The sequence below is a fragment of the Coffea arabica genome, chromosome 10e (genome assembly GCF_036785885.1).
Source record: "Coffea arabica cultivar ET-39 chromosome 10e, Coffea Arabica ET-39 HiFi, whole genome shotgun sequence".
In the NCBI taxonomy this organism is placed as follows: domain Eukaryota; kingdom Viridiplantae; phylum Streptophyta; class Magnoliopsida; order Gentianales; family Rubiaceae; genus Coffea; species Coffea arabica.
The window spans coordinates 9,756,341-9,770,630 of NC_092328.1; the positions used below are offsets into that span (position 1 = coordinate 9,756,341).

At 32.6% G+C, this 14,290-nt stretch overlaps 1 protein-coding gene and 1 long non-coding RNA gene across 2 annotated transcripts; both read left to right on the forward strand.

Moving 5' to 3' along the window:
- The first annotated feature begins 5,027 nt into the window (after positions 1–5,027).
- Positions 5,028–5,666, forward strand: LOC140014944 (uncharacterized). Its single transcript, XR_011821699.1, has 2 exons — positions 5,028–5,212; positions 5,290–5,666. It is a non-coding gene; the product is annotated as an uncharacterized lncRNA (long non-coding RNA).
- Positions 5,667–9,650: 3,984 nt separating this feature from the next.
- On the forward strand, positions 9,651–11,345 carry LOC113711119 (uncharacterized). The gene is made up of 3 exons (XM_027234283.2): positions 9,651–9,810; positions 9,954–10,078; positions 10,806–11,345. The coding sequence occupies exons 1-3, from the start codon at positions 9,756–9,758 to the stop codon at positions 11,103–11,105; spliced, it is 480 nt and encodes a 159-aa protein (XP_027090084.1). The 5' UTR covers positions 9,651–9,755; the 3' UTR covers positions 11,106–11,345.
- The last annotated feature ends 2,945 nt before the right edge of the window (positions 11,346–14,290 follow it).

Below are 14,290 nucleotides of genomic sequence, written 5' to 3' on the forward strand. Positions count from 1 at the left end.
CTTTTACTGTAAATGTATTAGGATGTTAATGGAAGTGTTTTTGGGATGTATGTTGGGGGTATTTTTAGAATATAAAACTTTTTAGATAATTTTAAAAATTTACACCACTCACAACCACTATCAACCACCACCCACGCTACCACCGCCACCATCCCCTCCTTCCTTGTCTCTCCTTTCTCTCCATCTTTCTTCTCTTCTTCCCTTCTTTCCTCCTCCTCTCCCCTATCTATCCTCTCCTGTCAGCACCTTCCTCCTCCTTCTTCCCTTCCATGACCAATCATGACCAAAGGGCTGTGACCAGTTTCTGACCAATTGCAACCAGATTTGAATCTGGTTGCCTCTAGTTGTGACTAGTTTGATCAGAAGTTTGTTGCAATTGAAAGTGGAGGGGGAGGGGAGGGGGTTTTTGACATAGGGGAAGGGAAGGATGGGGAGGGGAGGGGACGAGATGTGAGAGGAGGGAAAGGGAGAAAGAGGGAGAAAGAGGGAGGGAGAGAAAGAGAGAGAAAAAAGAGAGAAGAGAAGAGGAGCGAGGGGATGGCGGTGATGGGTGGTATTGTGTGGTGGAAGAAAAAAAAGTAGTAAAATTATTTTTTTATTTTCATTTTATTTTATTTTATTTTTATTTTTGAGTCGTTTTCATGTGGATTGGTGTTTTTGGAGTTATTTTTATTTGTGTATTACTGTGATATTTTATTTGAAAACTCAGTTTTTAAAATATAATCAAATCCAAGCAGAGCCATAATTCAACAAAATAACTTTTATCCCTTCCCCTCCTCAAAAATCATTCCAAACCAAAAAAAATTAATCCCTCAAATTTCTTTCTTTTCTTTCTCCTTAGATTCCCACAATCCAGATGGAGAACATGCAAACACTTGTTAGCTTTGCCTCATTTTGGGAAAATTTCCAATGTCTCACACATACTCGTGAGTTCCAAATGCTATGTCAACTACATCCCAAACAAATCACTTTGAAGAATAAGCTAATGGAAGGTATTTATTTTAGGTTTTATGCGTCATAGCATACCAACGCAAGTAATTCTAGAAACATTAAGACACCGTTTGGATTGAAGGAAGGTAAATGAGAGGACTCTAGTGAAAAAGAAAAAAAAAAGGAGAGTAGTAGAAAGTTGAATCCATCATCTCGTTTGGATTACGAAAGGAAAGGATAAGAAATTATCGCACGTTAGTTATGTTTTTATCTACAATTTAAAAGTCTAATTTATAAATACATAATAAGTTTTTAAGAAAATTTCAAAAATTTTCATTAATTTTGGTGTCATTTCCCTCAGTTTCGACCCATTTTTAGACAGAAAGCAAGATGATAAAAAAATAACTAAATTTTATCCCTCTCTTTCCCTCCCAATCCTTTCCTTTCCCTTCCCAAAAACCAACCCGAACATAAAAAAATCTTATCCCTCCATTTTCTTTCTTTCCTTTTCTCCCCATTCCCTCAAAACAAACGGTGCCTAAAGCAAGAGTAGGGGTGTAAATAAGTCGAATCGAGTCGAACTTTGACCTGATCGAGTAGAGTCTCAATTTAGTTTTATGAAACTCGAATTCGACGAGCTCTCAATGGTACGAGATTGAGATTAAAAAAAATAATTATTTTATTTTTAAAAATGAATAAAATAATAATTATTCTTAACAAATAATAAAAAATTAGGGATATATATATAATTTTAATATTAAAAAAATATAATTGAGTCGACTTGCGAGTTAACGAATTGAGTATTTTTGACCTCGAACTCGACTAGACCGAACTCGAGCAGCTCGTGAGCGGCACAATTTGTTTGTTGCCCTAAGCAAGAGTTAATCCATTTGGACATTGATTTAATTTGCTAACAATGGAATGAAAATGAAATCAAACGGCACAACCATTGCGGGAAAGAGCCAACGCTACATGAACACTAATGATAATTGCATTTGGAACTATTTCAGCTATCCAAAAGCTTTCAGACAGGACCAAAGGTAGGTACAATTAGTATTTGGGAAATGTTGTTGCATTCCACTTTTTGTTAATCACACTCCCAATATCATTTTTATTATATAATTTTTATTTGCTAGATTTTATAACAAAACAAATAATGGGAGTGCAATTAATAAAAAGTGGAGTTCAAATAATATTTTCCTGATGCGATTTTACGTTACATGCGCAAGTTTTTTTTGTGCACACTAATTGAATGTACAAGTATAACTTGGTCCATACGTGTACAAGTATAACTAGTTAAAGTTTATTAAATTATATAAAATTACATGGAACAAACTATTAAGATCATAAAGGTACATCTCTTATTTCGTGAGTATATTCGGTAGATTTATCACTTTCTTGAACTAATGTTAAATTTCAATTTTTATTGCAAACTTAACATCTTGAAATTACAACTATTAATAGCTAATTAATCATGATCATAAAAATAAAAATGTTAAATAACTTATTCAAAATAATAGTATCAAATAATCAAGTAAAATATTATAACTAATTATAGAAAATTCATCCATAACTCCAGACATAAATATAGAAATACATAATGAATACAAAATCCAAACTTATATAATAACTAAACTTGGAATCAATTACAAAATATAAAGAGTTAGGAAGGGAAAAAATCTTTGTCACATGAGCTCCTTCATTGGCTTTTTCATCCTCCAACTTCATCCTTATTTAGTTAATACACAAGAGAGGATGAACTAACTAAACTTAAATTATTCTACACTAGCCTAAACTAAAGACTGAGAAACTAATTGAGTTCTACATTTAGTAGTGTTATTCTTTCGCTCCCCATGTTCTCTTGATTCTTGCTTAGATGTGTTTATGTGGAGAGAAAATTGGTCCTAAAAGAGCATTTTAGAGCTTCAATTCTTCAGCTAAAAGAAATTATGGAGCAAATTGTACAAGTTGAACCGCACTTTCTGACGACGATTCGGCTGTACCGTGCTGAGCTAGGTTGATCCTCCGTTCTTCTCTTGAAAAGTTGCCTGCCATGGATTAGTGAGGCTCCACTACGGAACCAGTGCCGGATTCTTATTTGGCTCTTTTCTTTGTGTGCATTGTAATTCTTCACTTGTACACTTTATTTTTATTTGGAAACTATTTCAAATTATCAAGAATTATCTAATTTTTTTTTGTTTCACTCCAATTGATGATTGAGTCATTAAAACATACGAATTAAATACAAAATACAAAATTCAACTAGAAACCTAATTTTTTTAGTTCTTATAATGATTAAAACATATCCAAAATCAAGTAATAAAATACATTAAAAATATATAAAATAAATACTTATAACTACTCACTTAAAGGAATCACATACAAGACGATTCTAGGCCAAAAAAAGAATATTAACATTTCAATTTATTTTATCCAACAAATTAAAAAAATATTTAATGGTAAAAATAAGATATTTTAATTTGAACATCCAAATAATCTTATGGGGGTCTTTCCTTATAAACTACGTAAAAAGGCATTTCTATCCATTCAAATATTTAAATGGTCAACTTCATGGTTTGGAATAAAATAAGGGGTAAAATGAGAAGAAATAAATGTTGAGGGATAAACTGCAACTTTGACCAAACCTTAAGGAGATTTTTTGTCAGTAACCATTAATGGAAGACCAATAATTTACCAACAATATCAAAATTCAAATTGTAAAATTTGTACTTGAATATAACATCTTTTTTACAAAGTTGTACAAAGTGCATGGTAAATTATAAGAATTAATTTTCTATATAAGTATATACGCTATCATCATTAAATCCATTATAATTAATCAGAATTCAAATTTAAAATTTAAAATTTACACATGTGTCGTTCATTATTATTATTATTTGTTGGTTTTATCTTATCATTTTATTTTATCTTAGTTTGTTAAATTGTTCATTTTTTAGCTTATTGGGTAACCCATCAAACCCAATTAACCCATTTAGAATTGTTTTCCTCCAAGTCTCCTCTCTTCCCCCACCTTTTTTTTTCAAATTCTTCATTTTGTCATGATATTAAATACTTTTGTTTCATTATTATTATTATTTGTTGGTTTTATCTTATCATTTTATTTTTTCTTAGTTTGTTAAATTGTTCATTTTTTAGCATTACCAATTTATGACAAATTTTAGCCTCTTTTCCTACCTTTTCAAAATGAAAATTTAAATTTACATACGAAAAAATGCTAGGGGTTCAAAATTTTTGGATTAAGTTTTTATGTTAACTTTTATAGTACTTACTTCAAATATTTATATTCTTATTGTTCAATTATTAAATAATATGTAATTTTACGATATAGAGTACAGATGGAAAAAAATTGATAATTAGGCTTATTGAACATTATAAATAAATATTTAAAACTAATGATGCGTGCAAAAGGTGGTATCAATTGATAATTTAGTTTGCAAAAATGAATTTAAACGAGTTTATAAAAAGTTAAAATAAATAGGTTATAAATGGATAATTGGGTTACCCAATTCATTTTTTTATTTACACATTTATACCAATCTATTTAAATGGATATAAATGAATTGATTCACTTATACCGATTACTCGCAAATCACCCATTTTGACACCTCTACATTGACCATTGTTATTTGGTATACTGTCCCTCTCCCATTACCGAAGCACTGAATGCGTGTGGGTCTTTGCTTTGGAGGCCTAAACGGCAGACGCGATCATAGAAATAATAATAGATTCAAAATTGCAACTAGTAATTGACAGGAGGAGAGGGAAGGGTTCTTTTACTACAAAAGGCATCGTTTCACTATGCAGACATTTAGAAATGACCATATCAACTTTCAAGTCAAAGTGGGCATCTTATCAAGTTTATGCCCTAACCGAAAATTGCCAAGGAGACTCGGGATAAGCATTCAACATGAAAGATTAAGATTCGCCAGGGAATCCCGCACTTTGGCATGCATTTGTCATCCCGCAGAATTAGATTCTCGTTAGTGAGGAATCTCAAAACAGGAAAAGCTTTTAGTAACTGAGATAATCAAGTGGTCCAGTAAGGTTAAGCAAAAGAGTTGCAGTAATCTCGGGAAAATATGACACCTGCAAGAACATTCATCAGCTTACAAAAAGTGTGATAATCAAGTAGTCTAGTTGATTTCTCATTCATTTGGTTCGACTTCTTCATGTTACCAAGTTCAAGGCAGAGATAGTTTATCCAATATAGCAATTGTCGTGCATAACTTCACAATTTTGTGTTTGCCTGTCAAATAGATAGGTGAACCATAAATAAAACTGCACAATTGTAATTCTATCAATTGTTTCTTTTTGGCTAATTTCTATTCTCTGATGCAGCTAATATGTCATGTGTCTTCAAGTCTTCATGTTAAGGGCCGAAAAGCGTAGATCACACAGCACTGGGGAGGGTAGAATCCCCTAGCACTCGGAAGACTAAAGGTGTTGGGATTTGGGAACATCTGCAATTCATCATGAACTCCTACATGGAAGGCCTTTATTGAGTGACTACAGGAAACAGATGGGCAAATCGTGCTACGTATAAGGTGCAGTTAGTCACAAGTCTGGCGAAATCTAGGACCGTGATGGGACACCGAATAGGAAAATAATCAGTGGACTCTTGGTCTCCTAGATGAATTTTCTAGCACTTCGTTGCCAATTGCCATGTCTGTTTCTGTTTTATATATTTTCTAATACAGGTTATCCAGTGTTTTCCAGATTGGTATGCATAGTTGGCTATTTTATTATCTTCCTTTGACGATACTAAGAATAATATAGTGTAAAATGAGAGTAACTGGTCCCTGTAGTATAGCTTTGATTAGCAGCAGGTTCTGATAAAAAAGCAGAAGTCACAATGTTTACTGTTTACCTCCACAAAAAATTGACGTAGCACAACCAAAATGATACTTGCCCATGATCAGCTCATGTTCAACTTGATAGTTCACTCATTCAAGTTCACGAATCCTGTTAAATGTTAAACTAGCAACCAACTGCCCCATTCCCTTCCCCATCTCTTACTTCCCCCCCTCTTGCTCTAAAAAAATGTACTTCAAAACAAATCAAAGCTACTAGGATCGTTACTGAAAGTGTTGAGCATATCCATTTGAAAGTAATGCAATTGAAATTTATTATTGAGTGAAAAACTTCATGTGGAATCGTCTGCTACTTAACTACAAGTCCCTAAAATGTGGAAATTCACGACATTGTAATATTAATTGGTACGCATGTGAGCTGATCATCGCTGCACAAGACTTTAAGCCACCTTCATTTGCACAGATCACCGCAAAAACATAAGGTCAAATCTGCAAATGAAATAGCTTCAAGCGAACAAGATCCAATTTTCAGCTTGGATGAGAAATGGAGGAAGAAACACCAAAATTATTGGCTCGTGTTCAAAAGCACACTCAATGGAGGATCAGAAAGTAGATTGATTCCCATCGATAGGTAACATAAATCTAGAAGAAGGACGCTTTTGGATTCCCTGTGTTTGATATGAAATTATTTTGGATTCAATCTACCAAAATTATTCGCTCATGTTCAAACACAGGCTTTATGACATCTTCCACTGTGACTTGCTGATATTGTACTTTTGCTCATTCAGTGGACATGAAGGAACACCAAGAATTTGTGTTGCCATCTAAATAACAACCGAAGTTTCAAGTTCAAGAATCGCCATTCAATTGATATTTAGGCAAAGGGCAAGTAGATTGTCTTCTATCTGTTCTGATTGATTTTTATCCAAAATAAAAGTATCCAAAGTACTTAGGCTCGCCCTTCAAACCCTAGGTCGTCCAATGTTTTTTTGATTGTTTTTAGGGATAGTTTCGGAAACCAACCATGTGATTTCTAACAGTCTCACTGGCCTCCCCTAAGATTTCTAAAATTACTCTAACCTCCCCTAAGCTTAGTGTTTTGGTAAGAGATTTAGCCTATGTCAGAAAAAGTGGCATCAAAAAAGTGTTTTGAGTGGAAAGATGATAATTTTATAAAAAAGTGCTTTTCATGAAGTTGTATTACTAAAAGAAAGGAATGTTATCCTATAACAGGATGTGAGGTAATGTTGGGTGTCTGAGTTGATATTAGTTGTTTAATCATATATTAATAGCACCTCAAATAATTAAATAGTAAATATAAATTATTGGATGATTACAAATAAAATCAGATAAAAAAGAGTACAAAGTTGAAAATACAATTTCTTGGTATGCCATCACATAATACAATCCTTTTATAATTATAATCACATAAAGTGTAATTTTAGTTAAAATTATGTACTATCAATAGTTAGAATAATGTATACTACATTGTCTATAATATTTCAGATGAGTGCAAAGAGAATTGCCTGAGATATAGGCTAGCATATTCAATACTGGAGCAGCAATTTGATAATATCAATTGGTTATACATAGTTGCATATATGTTTAGGCGATTAAACCAATGAATCACTATGAGTGTACAATTGATATTATATCCATGAAAGTAAGTTAATCTGAAAATTTTTTGTGAATAATGGTACAAAAAATTCAAAATTATGAGACTAAAATATTAATCAAATAGAAAAAAGTTCGTGTATTTATATTGAGGTTCTTGCATACAACTTAGAATGAGAAATGGTTCATGAATAAATTTGATCTTCATTATATATTATAATTCAAAGAATTTATCAATGTCAAAAGTTGCACAAAATATGCATTTTGTAGATGAAAATTGGATACTAGTACTATATTTGTTCCTTATGCTGCTGACAATTATAAATGGTTTTTGATTGTTAAATACTTCTCTGTTTAATACATTCTCTCCTACTTATTAAACTATTTATCTTAACGAAGAATCCTCACTTTTCATGTCAAATTTGAACTTTTTCCTTGATAGAAAAACACTTATATTACAACTTGCTATGACGCCTGTACAATAATTTGTTCTAAATTTTCATCAATATAGAAATTTTTATTGTCATCTTTTGAAAGTCTAATTTCCTTGGATCTGAGATTTGAGCATCAACTAAAGAAATGTTTCGCAATTTTGGGTAGCGTTCTAGAAGATGAGGATAGAATTAGTATCACAAACAACATTATGTTCAAGTTTAATTAGTTACTCCATCTTTTTCCCTTCATCTTTTAATCTAGTTTAATTAGTTACTCTCAAATTTGTTGATCTAATGTTATTTTGTCCCTAAATTCATTTGTTAACAACCTTAATGGCTCAAGGTATACAAGTAAATTCACCGTATTTTAGGTAAGTGATGAGCCCCAACACACTGTCAGGGGAGATCAATGTAACTTTAGAAACATCAGGGGAGTTTTCTGAAATTATCCCTTGTTTTTATATCCAAAATACTTTGTAGATACGTGCATCAAGGACAAAGCAACGCAAAAGTAGAACATTAAAGTATCTTGTTTTCTTGACGAGTTCAATATGAATCTAATGCAGTAATCTCTGTATTTTCTTTATCATGATGAGTATCCAACGACATTATCCAGCATTTTCTCTTATTTTTACAAAATTTTGGTTGTACAATGACTGCAAAAGCAAGCTGCATCCCTGCACGGTGGACTGACTCGGATATGGCTAGAAAAAAGGAAGACCTAACAGGGACACACGGATACTTTGCTGATTTTTGCCTCAATGCTTACTTGCTTATTCCCAAGACAATAATGTTAGACGGATCCCAGAGAAACCTGGGGTCTTATTAGTTAATTCATGGCACTAAAACAGTTACAGGGGCAGTGAATGCCGATGGGTAGGTGCTTTGGAGGCTTAAATGGCTCACAAGGACATAGAAATTTCCATATATTCAAAATCAGAAGTAATCATGCATGGCTTGAGACTTCACAGAAACAGGAGAGGGAAGCGTTCTTTACTACAAAGGCATCGTTCCATGGTACAGAGGTTCAGAAATGATGGATAACAGTTGATCCGCATTTTCTTTCAAGTCAAAAGGGAACGGTATCTTATCAAGTTTATGCCCTACAGATCGAAAATTGCCAAGGAGAGTCGAGATAAGCGTTAAACGTGAAAGCTTTTGATTCGACAGGGAAGATAAGGATCCTGCACTTTGGCAGAATTAGATTCTCAACCTTAAGAAATGACAAGTTCGGTAACTGATATTGCCAACTGAGATTAGTAATTGGCATTACTTGATTATTTCCATCATCGGAGTAAAAAGGGCAGAGAAAGACACCTCTACTAAGTACTAACTGATATTAATTCGAAGACATGAAAAGTCTGTTTGGAAGTCATATACCTGCTAGACAATTAATGTTCTACTATAAATGATTTCCAAGTAGGCCTGTTAGACATGGACTACCCCTCAAGTATATTTTAATTATGGTTAAGTTTGATAGAATGGATAACAAGTACTTAATTATTGCATTTATTCTTTGTTGAGAATAAGAGCTGCCTCTCAAGCGGCTAATCAATTCATTATTTTCCCCACGTATTAGCTCAAAATTCATCTCCTTGATTCGTCCATTTCGACGTCTCTTTCCTCCTCTATCATGATAGTAGCATTATCCTTTTTTTTTTTTGGGTTTTCCAAAAAAAAAAGAAGAAGAAAGAGAAGAACATAGTGCTTGATGCCTTTCCTGATGCACAATGACTTTTCAATCAAATACATATTCATAATGAGATTCCCACCATCCCACAAAGGGCATATAGGGCATTGAAGTGCAAAAAAGAGTGCCTATAAATACAAGGAGTCTGTTTTGTTATTTCATGTGCTAAACTCAGAGCTACCAAGCTTCGACAGTCGCAACCAATTACAAAATCTATTGCCAGTCTTGCTCGCGTCCTAGCTCCTTAAGGAAAAAATGGCCGCCGTCGTTGCCAACCCCCACATCAACATTACTGAAATCACAGCCAACAGTAATATTCTATACATATTCTTTAAAAATTCACGCATTAGATTTATAGTTCGATTGCATCGCATGTTTATATCCTTTTTAAATGAAAGAGTGGTTTTTATGCTGTTTGGATTAAAACGGGCTTTGTTCCTTGATGGAAATTAGTGAAAGCGGAGGGAGTCCAGTCCCCTGAGATAGAAGCTATAGTGAAGGCACTTTCAGACGACACGATATGGAAAACAATCGAGGGATTCAAGGGCAAGGACATGAGCACTCAGGAGAAAATGATTGTATGACTAGTTAGACCTATTTTTTCCTTCGAGTTTTGCATGTGGTTTTGACTGGTTTTGGGAATTATATTACTAAACTACACCAAATAATTGCCCTTCAATTTATTCATAGGTTTTATATCTATTATTACTGGTATTTATTTTGAATGCTTACAATTAAAATCGCACATGCATATCGGTTTTTAATTCATTCTTTAGGAGCAGGCAATTTGTTTCGCAATATCGATTCTGTAAATTCTTAATTTTCATACATTTGAGTACTGAAAAAGTACCACGTAAACTTTGCATTTTGCATTGACTAGTTTTGACAAATCAAAAAAGAATTTCATATACAGCAGCGATAGTGCTAAATTCTTTATTTGAATACAAAAAAGAATGAATAAGGAAGTAGAATGAATTTTGAGGCCATAATAGGACGATTAAATAACTTACAAAAAAACTTGTTTGGAATGAATTTTAAGTAGAACGAATTTTGTACATTCTTCAATTGCTTATGCAATTTATTATATTATTATTATTATTTTTTTTTTTTTTGTATTTCTAGTTGTCTACAAAGGTAGGCGGTCTCTTGAATTGATTGATTAAGTTTCTTTCGCGTAATGTAGTTTCATATTAATTGATTAAATTTAGTTTTCTGGTTGTTTGTTTGAAAAGGATTCCAATTAATTTTATAAACTCAATCTTTTTTGTAACTAAAAAAGAAATGTTTGGGGTTTACACTGTACAGAACAACATGGTGGCCGGTGGTCACCTACCTCAAGTCGGTGTTCCTCTTCCAACGCCAGTGAACCCAACTGACCCTCACGTGATCTCGGTCGCAAAATTTGCATTGGCAAAGTACAACGACAAGCATGGGACAAAACTGGTTTTCAACCGCGTGAATGGCGGCCTGCAGTGGAAAATTGTTATTGGCACTCTCTATATCCTTGTCCTTGCAACTCAGGATTCTAAGGGCACATATACCGATTATGCAGTGGTTTTTGAGACCTTTTTGGGTCAGAAGTACCTCTTCTGGTATAAGCATTAATCAAGCTTCGCTGCCACTCTTCAGCTGAGGATGACCAATGTACTCTATTAAGTACTTTTAAATTATATGGTGTCTATGGTGTGGTTTGAGTATGTGTATGGACGTTTAAAACTATGGATGTATTGTTGACAAGCATACATCTCCCCCACGGCTGTACTGCTATGTTAAAAGGTGCACTTGTACCAGCAAAAATGCACCATATTCAATAAATAAAAACAGCCATCTATGTTTGAGTTTGTATACATGTGAGTATCTTGTTCCTCCATTAATTGCATGCAGGTTACAATCTCTGTCTTTTGCACGTCGAAACGTACTATGCTCATGATTACTTTTAAAGTCTTCTAACTAAATGTTACTTACAGTGAATCCAAACCAGAAAACAAAATGAAAGGTTGACTTATCTTTCTAGGAAACCTTTATGGTAGGAAGCCTTTGACCATTTCTACCGTAGGCAGCCACTCAGACCATGATACGTGTTGGAGTTGGATGGAGTGTAAACGGAAACGTTAAATTATGGATGAGCACGTGAAGAGTAAACATTAAATTTTAGTCTGCGGCTACAAGCAAAAAAGCACACGTTCAGATTTCCGTTTTCCAATGTAGTAGGTTGGGCCAGGGAAGGGTAATTGCAGGTCAGAACCACCGGCATTTATGCATTTGCAAATGTACCCGTTAGCAACGGAAAAATACTGCAAATGCCTTCGACAAAAAAATATGCGTAAAGAAGGTACTGAAGTTTTAACAATTAATAAATGTAAATGTCACACGTGTCGGGGATAATAACTTGAAAGAAGGAAAAGTGGAGCAGAGGTAAACGTAGTAATTCCACGGTAATGCGAAACACAAAGAGATTGAAGCCTTCATTATATTTATATACATATATAAATTTAGTACTCAAGTGTTCAGCTTAAGCATCCGGGAAAATGGTCCCATAACTATCGTTACGGTAAACAAAACAGTTTTAGACATGATATAATAGGTTCTAAAAATTTTAGTGACCATTTGATTACCCATTAGACCTATCCACTTAAATAGGATTATGGGTAAAAATAAGGAAATAAATTTCTCATCTAAAATAGTAAATTAACGTAATAAATTAGTAACTTTTGTAGTCCAAAAGGTAAATTGTAAGTAATATGAAACATACTTTTTAAAGATATAAATTACAATAGTATATCCCAAATATACTTTTGAGGAAGTAAGTTTATTTGAAGTAAAAGTATGTTTTTATACATAAATAGTGATTTTTACTTATAACATAGTAAATTTGATTAATGACAAAAACATGTTAATTTATGGCCAAAATATTGTATAATGCTTAAAAAACTTATACGAAGCCCATATTTTAGTGTTATTTGAAATAACACTAAAATGCATTGTTAATGATTAAAACTGAGTACGTTACTTAGTAAGTACTGTTAATATACTTGTATACATACTTGATCGTATGTGAATAATAAACAAGTATTTTTGAAATTTATAGGGAAATTAATTTTTCTTTTGCAGTTTAAAAAAAAAGTAAGCGAAAATCTTTTTTCTCGGAGCACAAAAATCCACAAGTCAAAGTAGTTGGTCTAAAAGGGAAAGAAACATTCTGAATATCATTGTTTACAGTACTAAGTAAATTAGATGTAAAATGCTCGTTAAAAGCAGGTGCGTTGACATATAATAAAGGAAAGCCATAAAGAGCAGGCCATTTACGGGAAAAGTTATCATTCATAAAAATAGCAACGCTTCACGATTTTCTTATCAGTCTTGCAACGTATGAGCAAAGTGACAATAATTAAAATAGTATTTTTTTCGATTTATACATATTTCATTAATTTTTTTTGCATTTAAAAAAAATGAATGAAAATGTTTTATGAGAAAGCACATAAGTCAAAAGGAATGGTCTAAAAGGGAAAAGAATAGCAGATACGTACAGTACTTGTAGTTCATGTTCGAACGACTATAGGGCTGTTTTTGAAAAATATCCCGAAAAATATGTAATCCAAACAGAACCGATTCTTCACTATTTAAAATGTCAAATCTGTGACTGTGTTTTAACTGTTATCCATTGGTATCCTAAAGTATCATTTTCTCATCAAATGCTACCTCTTTAAAGATGTTTTCCCATAAACAAATTTATTTAGCGGATAAAATACATAAAAATTCGTTTTTCAATAAAACACTAGCTCTTTATGGCTTTTTTCCATTATAAGAACAGAGTACCCATTTTTCCATAAACAAATTTATTTATCGGCTGAAATAAAAATAAATCCATTTTTCAATAAAACACTAACTCTTTATGGTTTTCCTCTATTATAAAAACAGAGTACCCATTTTACCCCCTCTAGAAAAATTTTAGCCCCAGTGTAGAAAAGCTTTGTCACTGACTGAAATGTTTGTAACTGAGATTTATCCATGGTGAATGTATGATACATAATTTTTTCACTGTATTCAATTTATATGATGACAAATTAAATGGGTCAATTGGATTAGTGAGCATCAGTTTTGTGAATGATTATGAGAGTAAACTATATTATGACAATAAAATACGTTGAATTGTGAAAATTATAATTTAAACATGCTCCTAAATTTTGGATATGTGACTTTCGTAGTTGCGAATTTCTTAAATTAACAGTTAGTTATTACTATGAGTAATGTGGTAACTGTGAGATGTGAATGTCAGTAATAACTGTTAGTTATTACTATCAGTAAAGTCAGCAGTAAATGTGAGACATTAATTGGAATTTACAGATATCATTTTACATGGGTGGTTATTATCTGTTAATTAAAATTTGGGAGTTTTAATTTTATGGATTAGTGGGGAAAACGTGAGGGAAATGTGGGAAAAACATGAGCATGAGTATAGGATTTGTACGAGCAGTTATAGGATTAGTTGTGACATAAACATTTCTTAATTTTAAAAATGTAAAATTGTAATAAAATAGTATTCAGACTTTTGACAATTTGGAAAGCTCCTTATCCAAAATTCCCTCGGCAATACATATAGATAGATATAGATGTCTTTTTTTTAGTGGTTCAATCTCATATTCGTGAACTATCTGCACAAAAAAATAAAATTCTAGACTATACTAATTTTGTTATACCAACTCTATTATTCTTATTATTGTATTAATTGTTATGCTATTTCTCTCATTTTGTTAGGTCTACATTAATACAAGTTTAATTCTTATTAGGTC

Coding starts and splice junctions, on each gene's coding strand:
- LOC113711119 (XM_027234283.2), top strand. CDS start 9,756: ATGGCCGCCGTCGTTGCCAACCCCCACATCAACATTACTGAAATCACA. Junction 9,811..9,953: donor TACTGAAATCACAGCCAACA/GTAATATTCTAT, acceptor GATGGAAATTAG/TGAAAGCGGAGGGAGTCCAG. Junction 10,079..10,805: donor GCACTCAGGAGAAAATGATT/GTATGACTAGTT, acceptor TACACTGTACAG/AACAACATGGTGGCCGGTGG.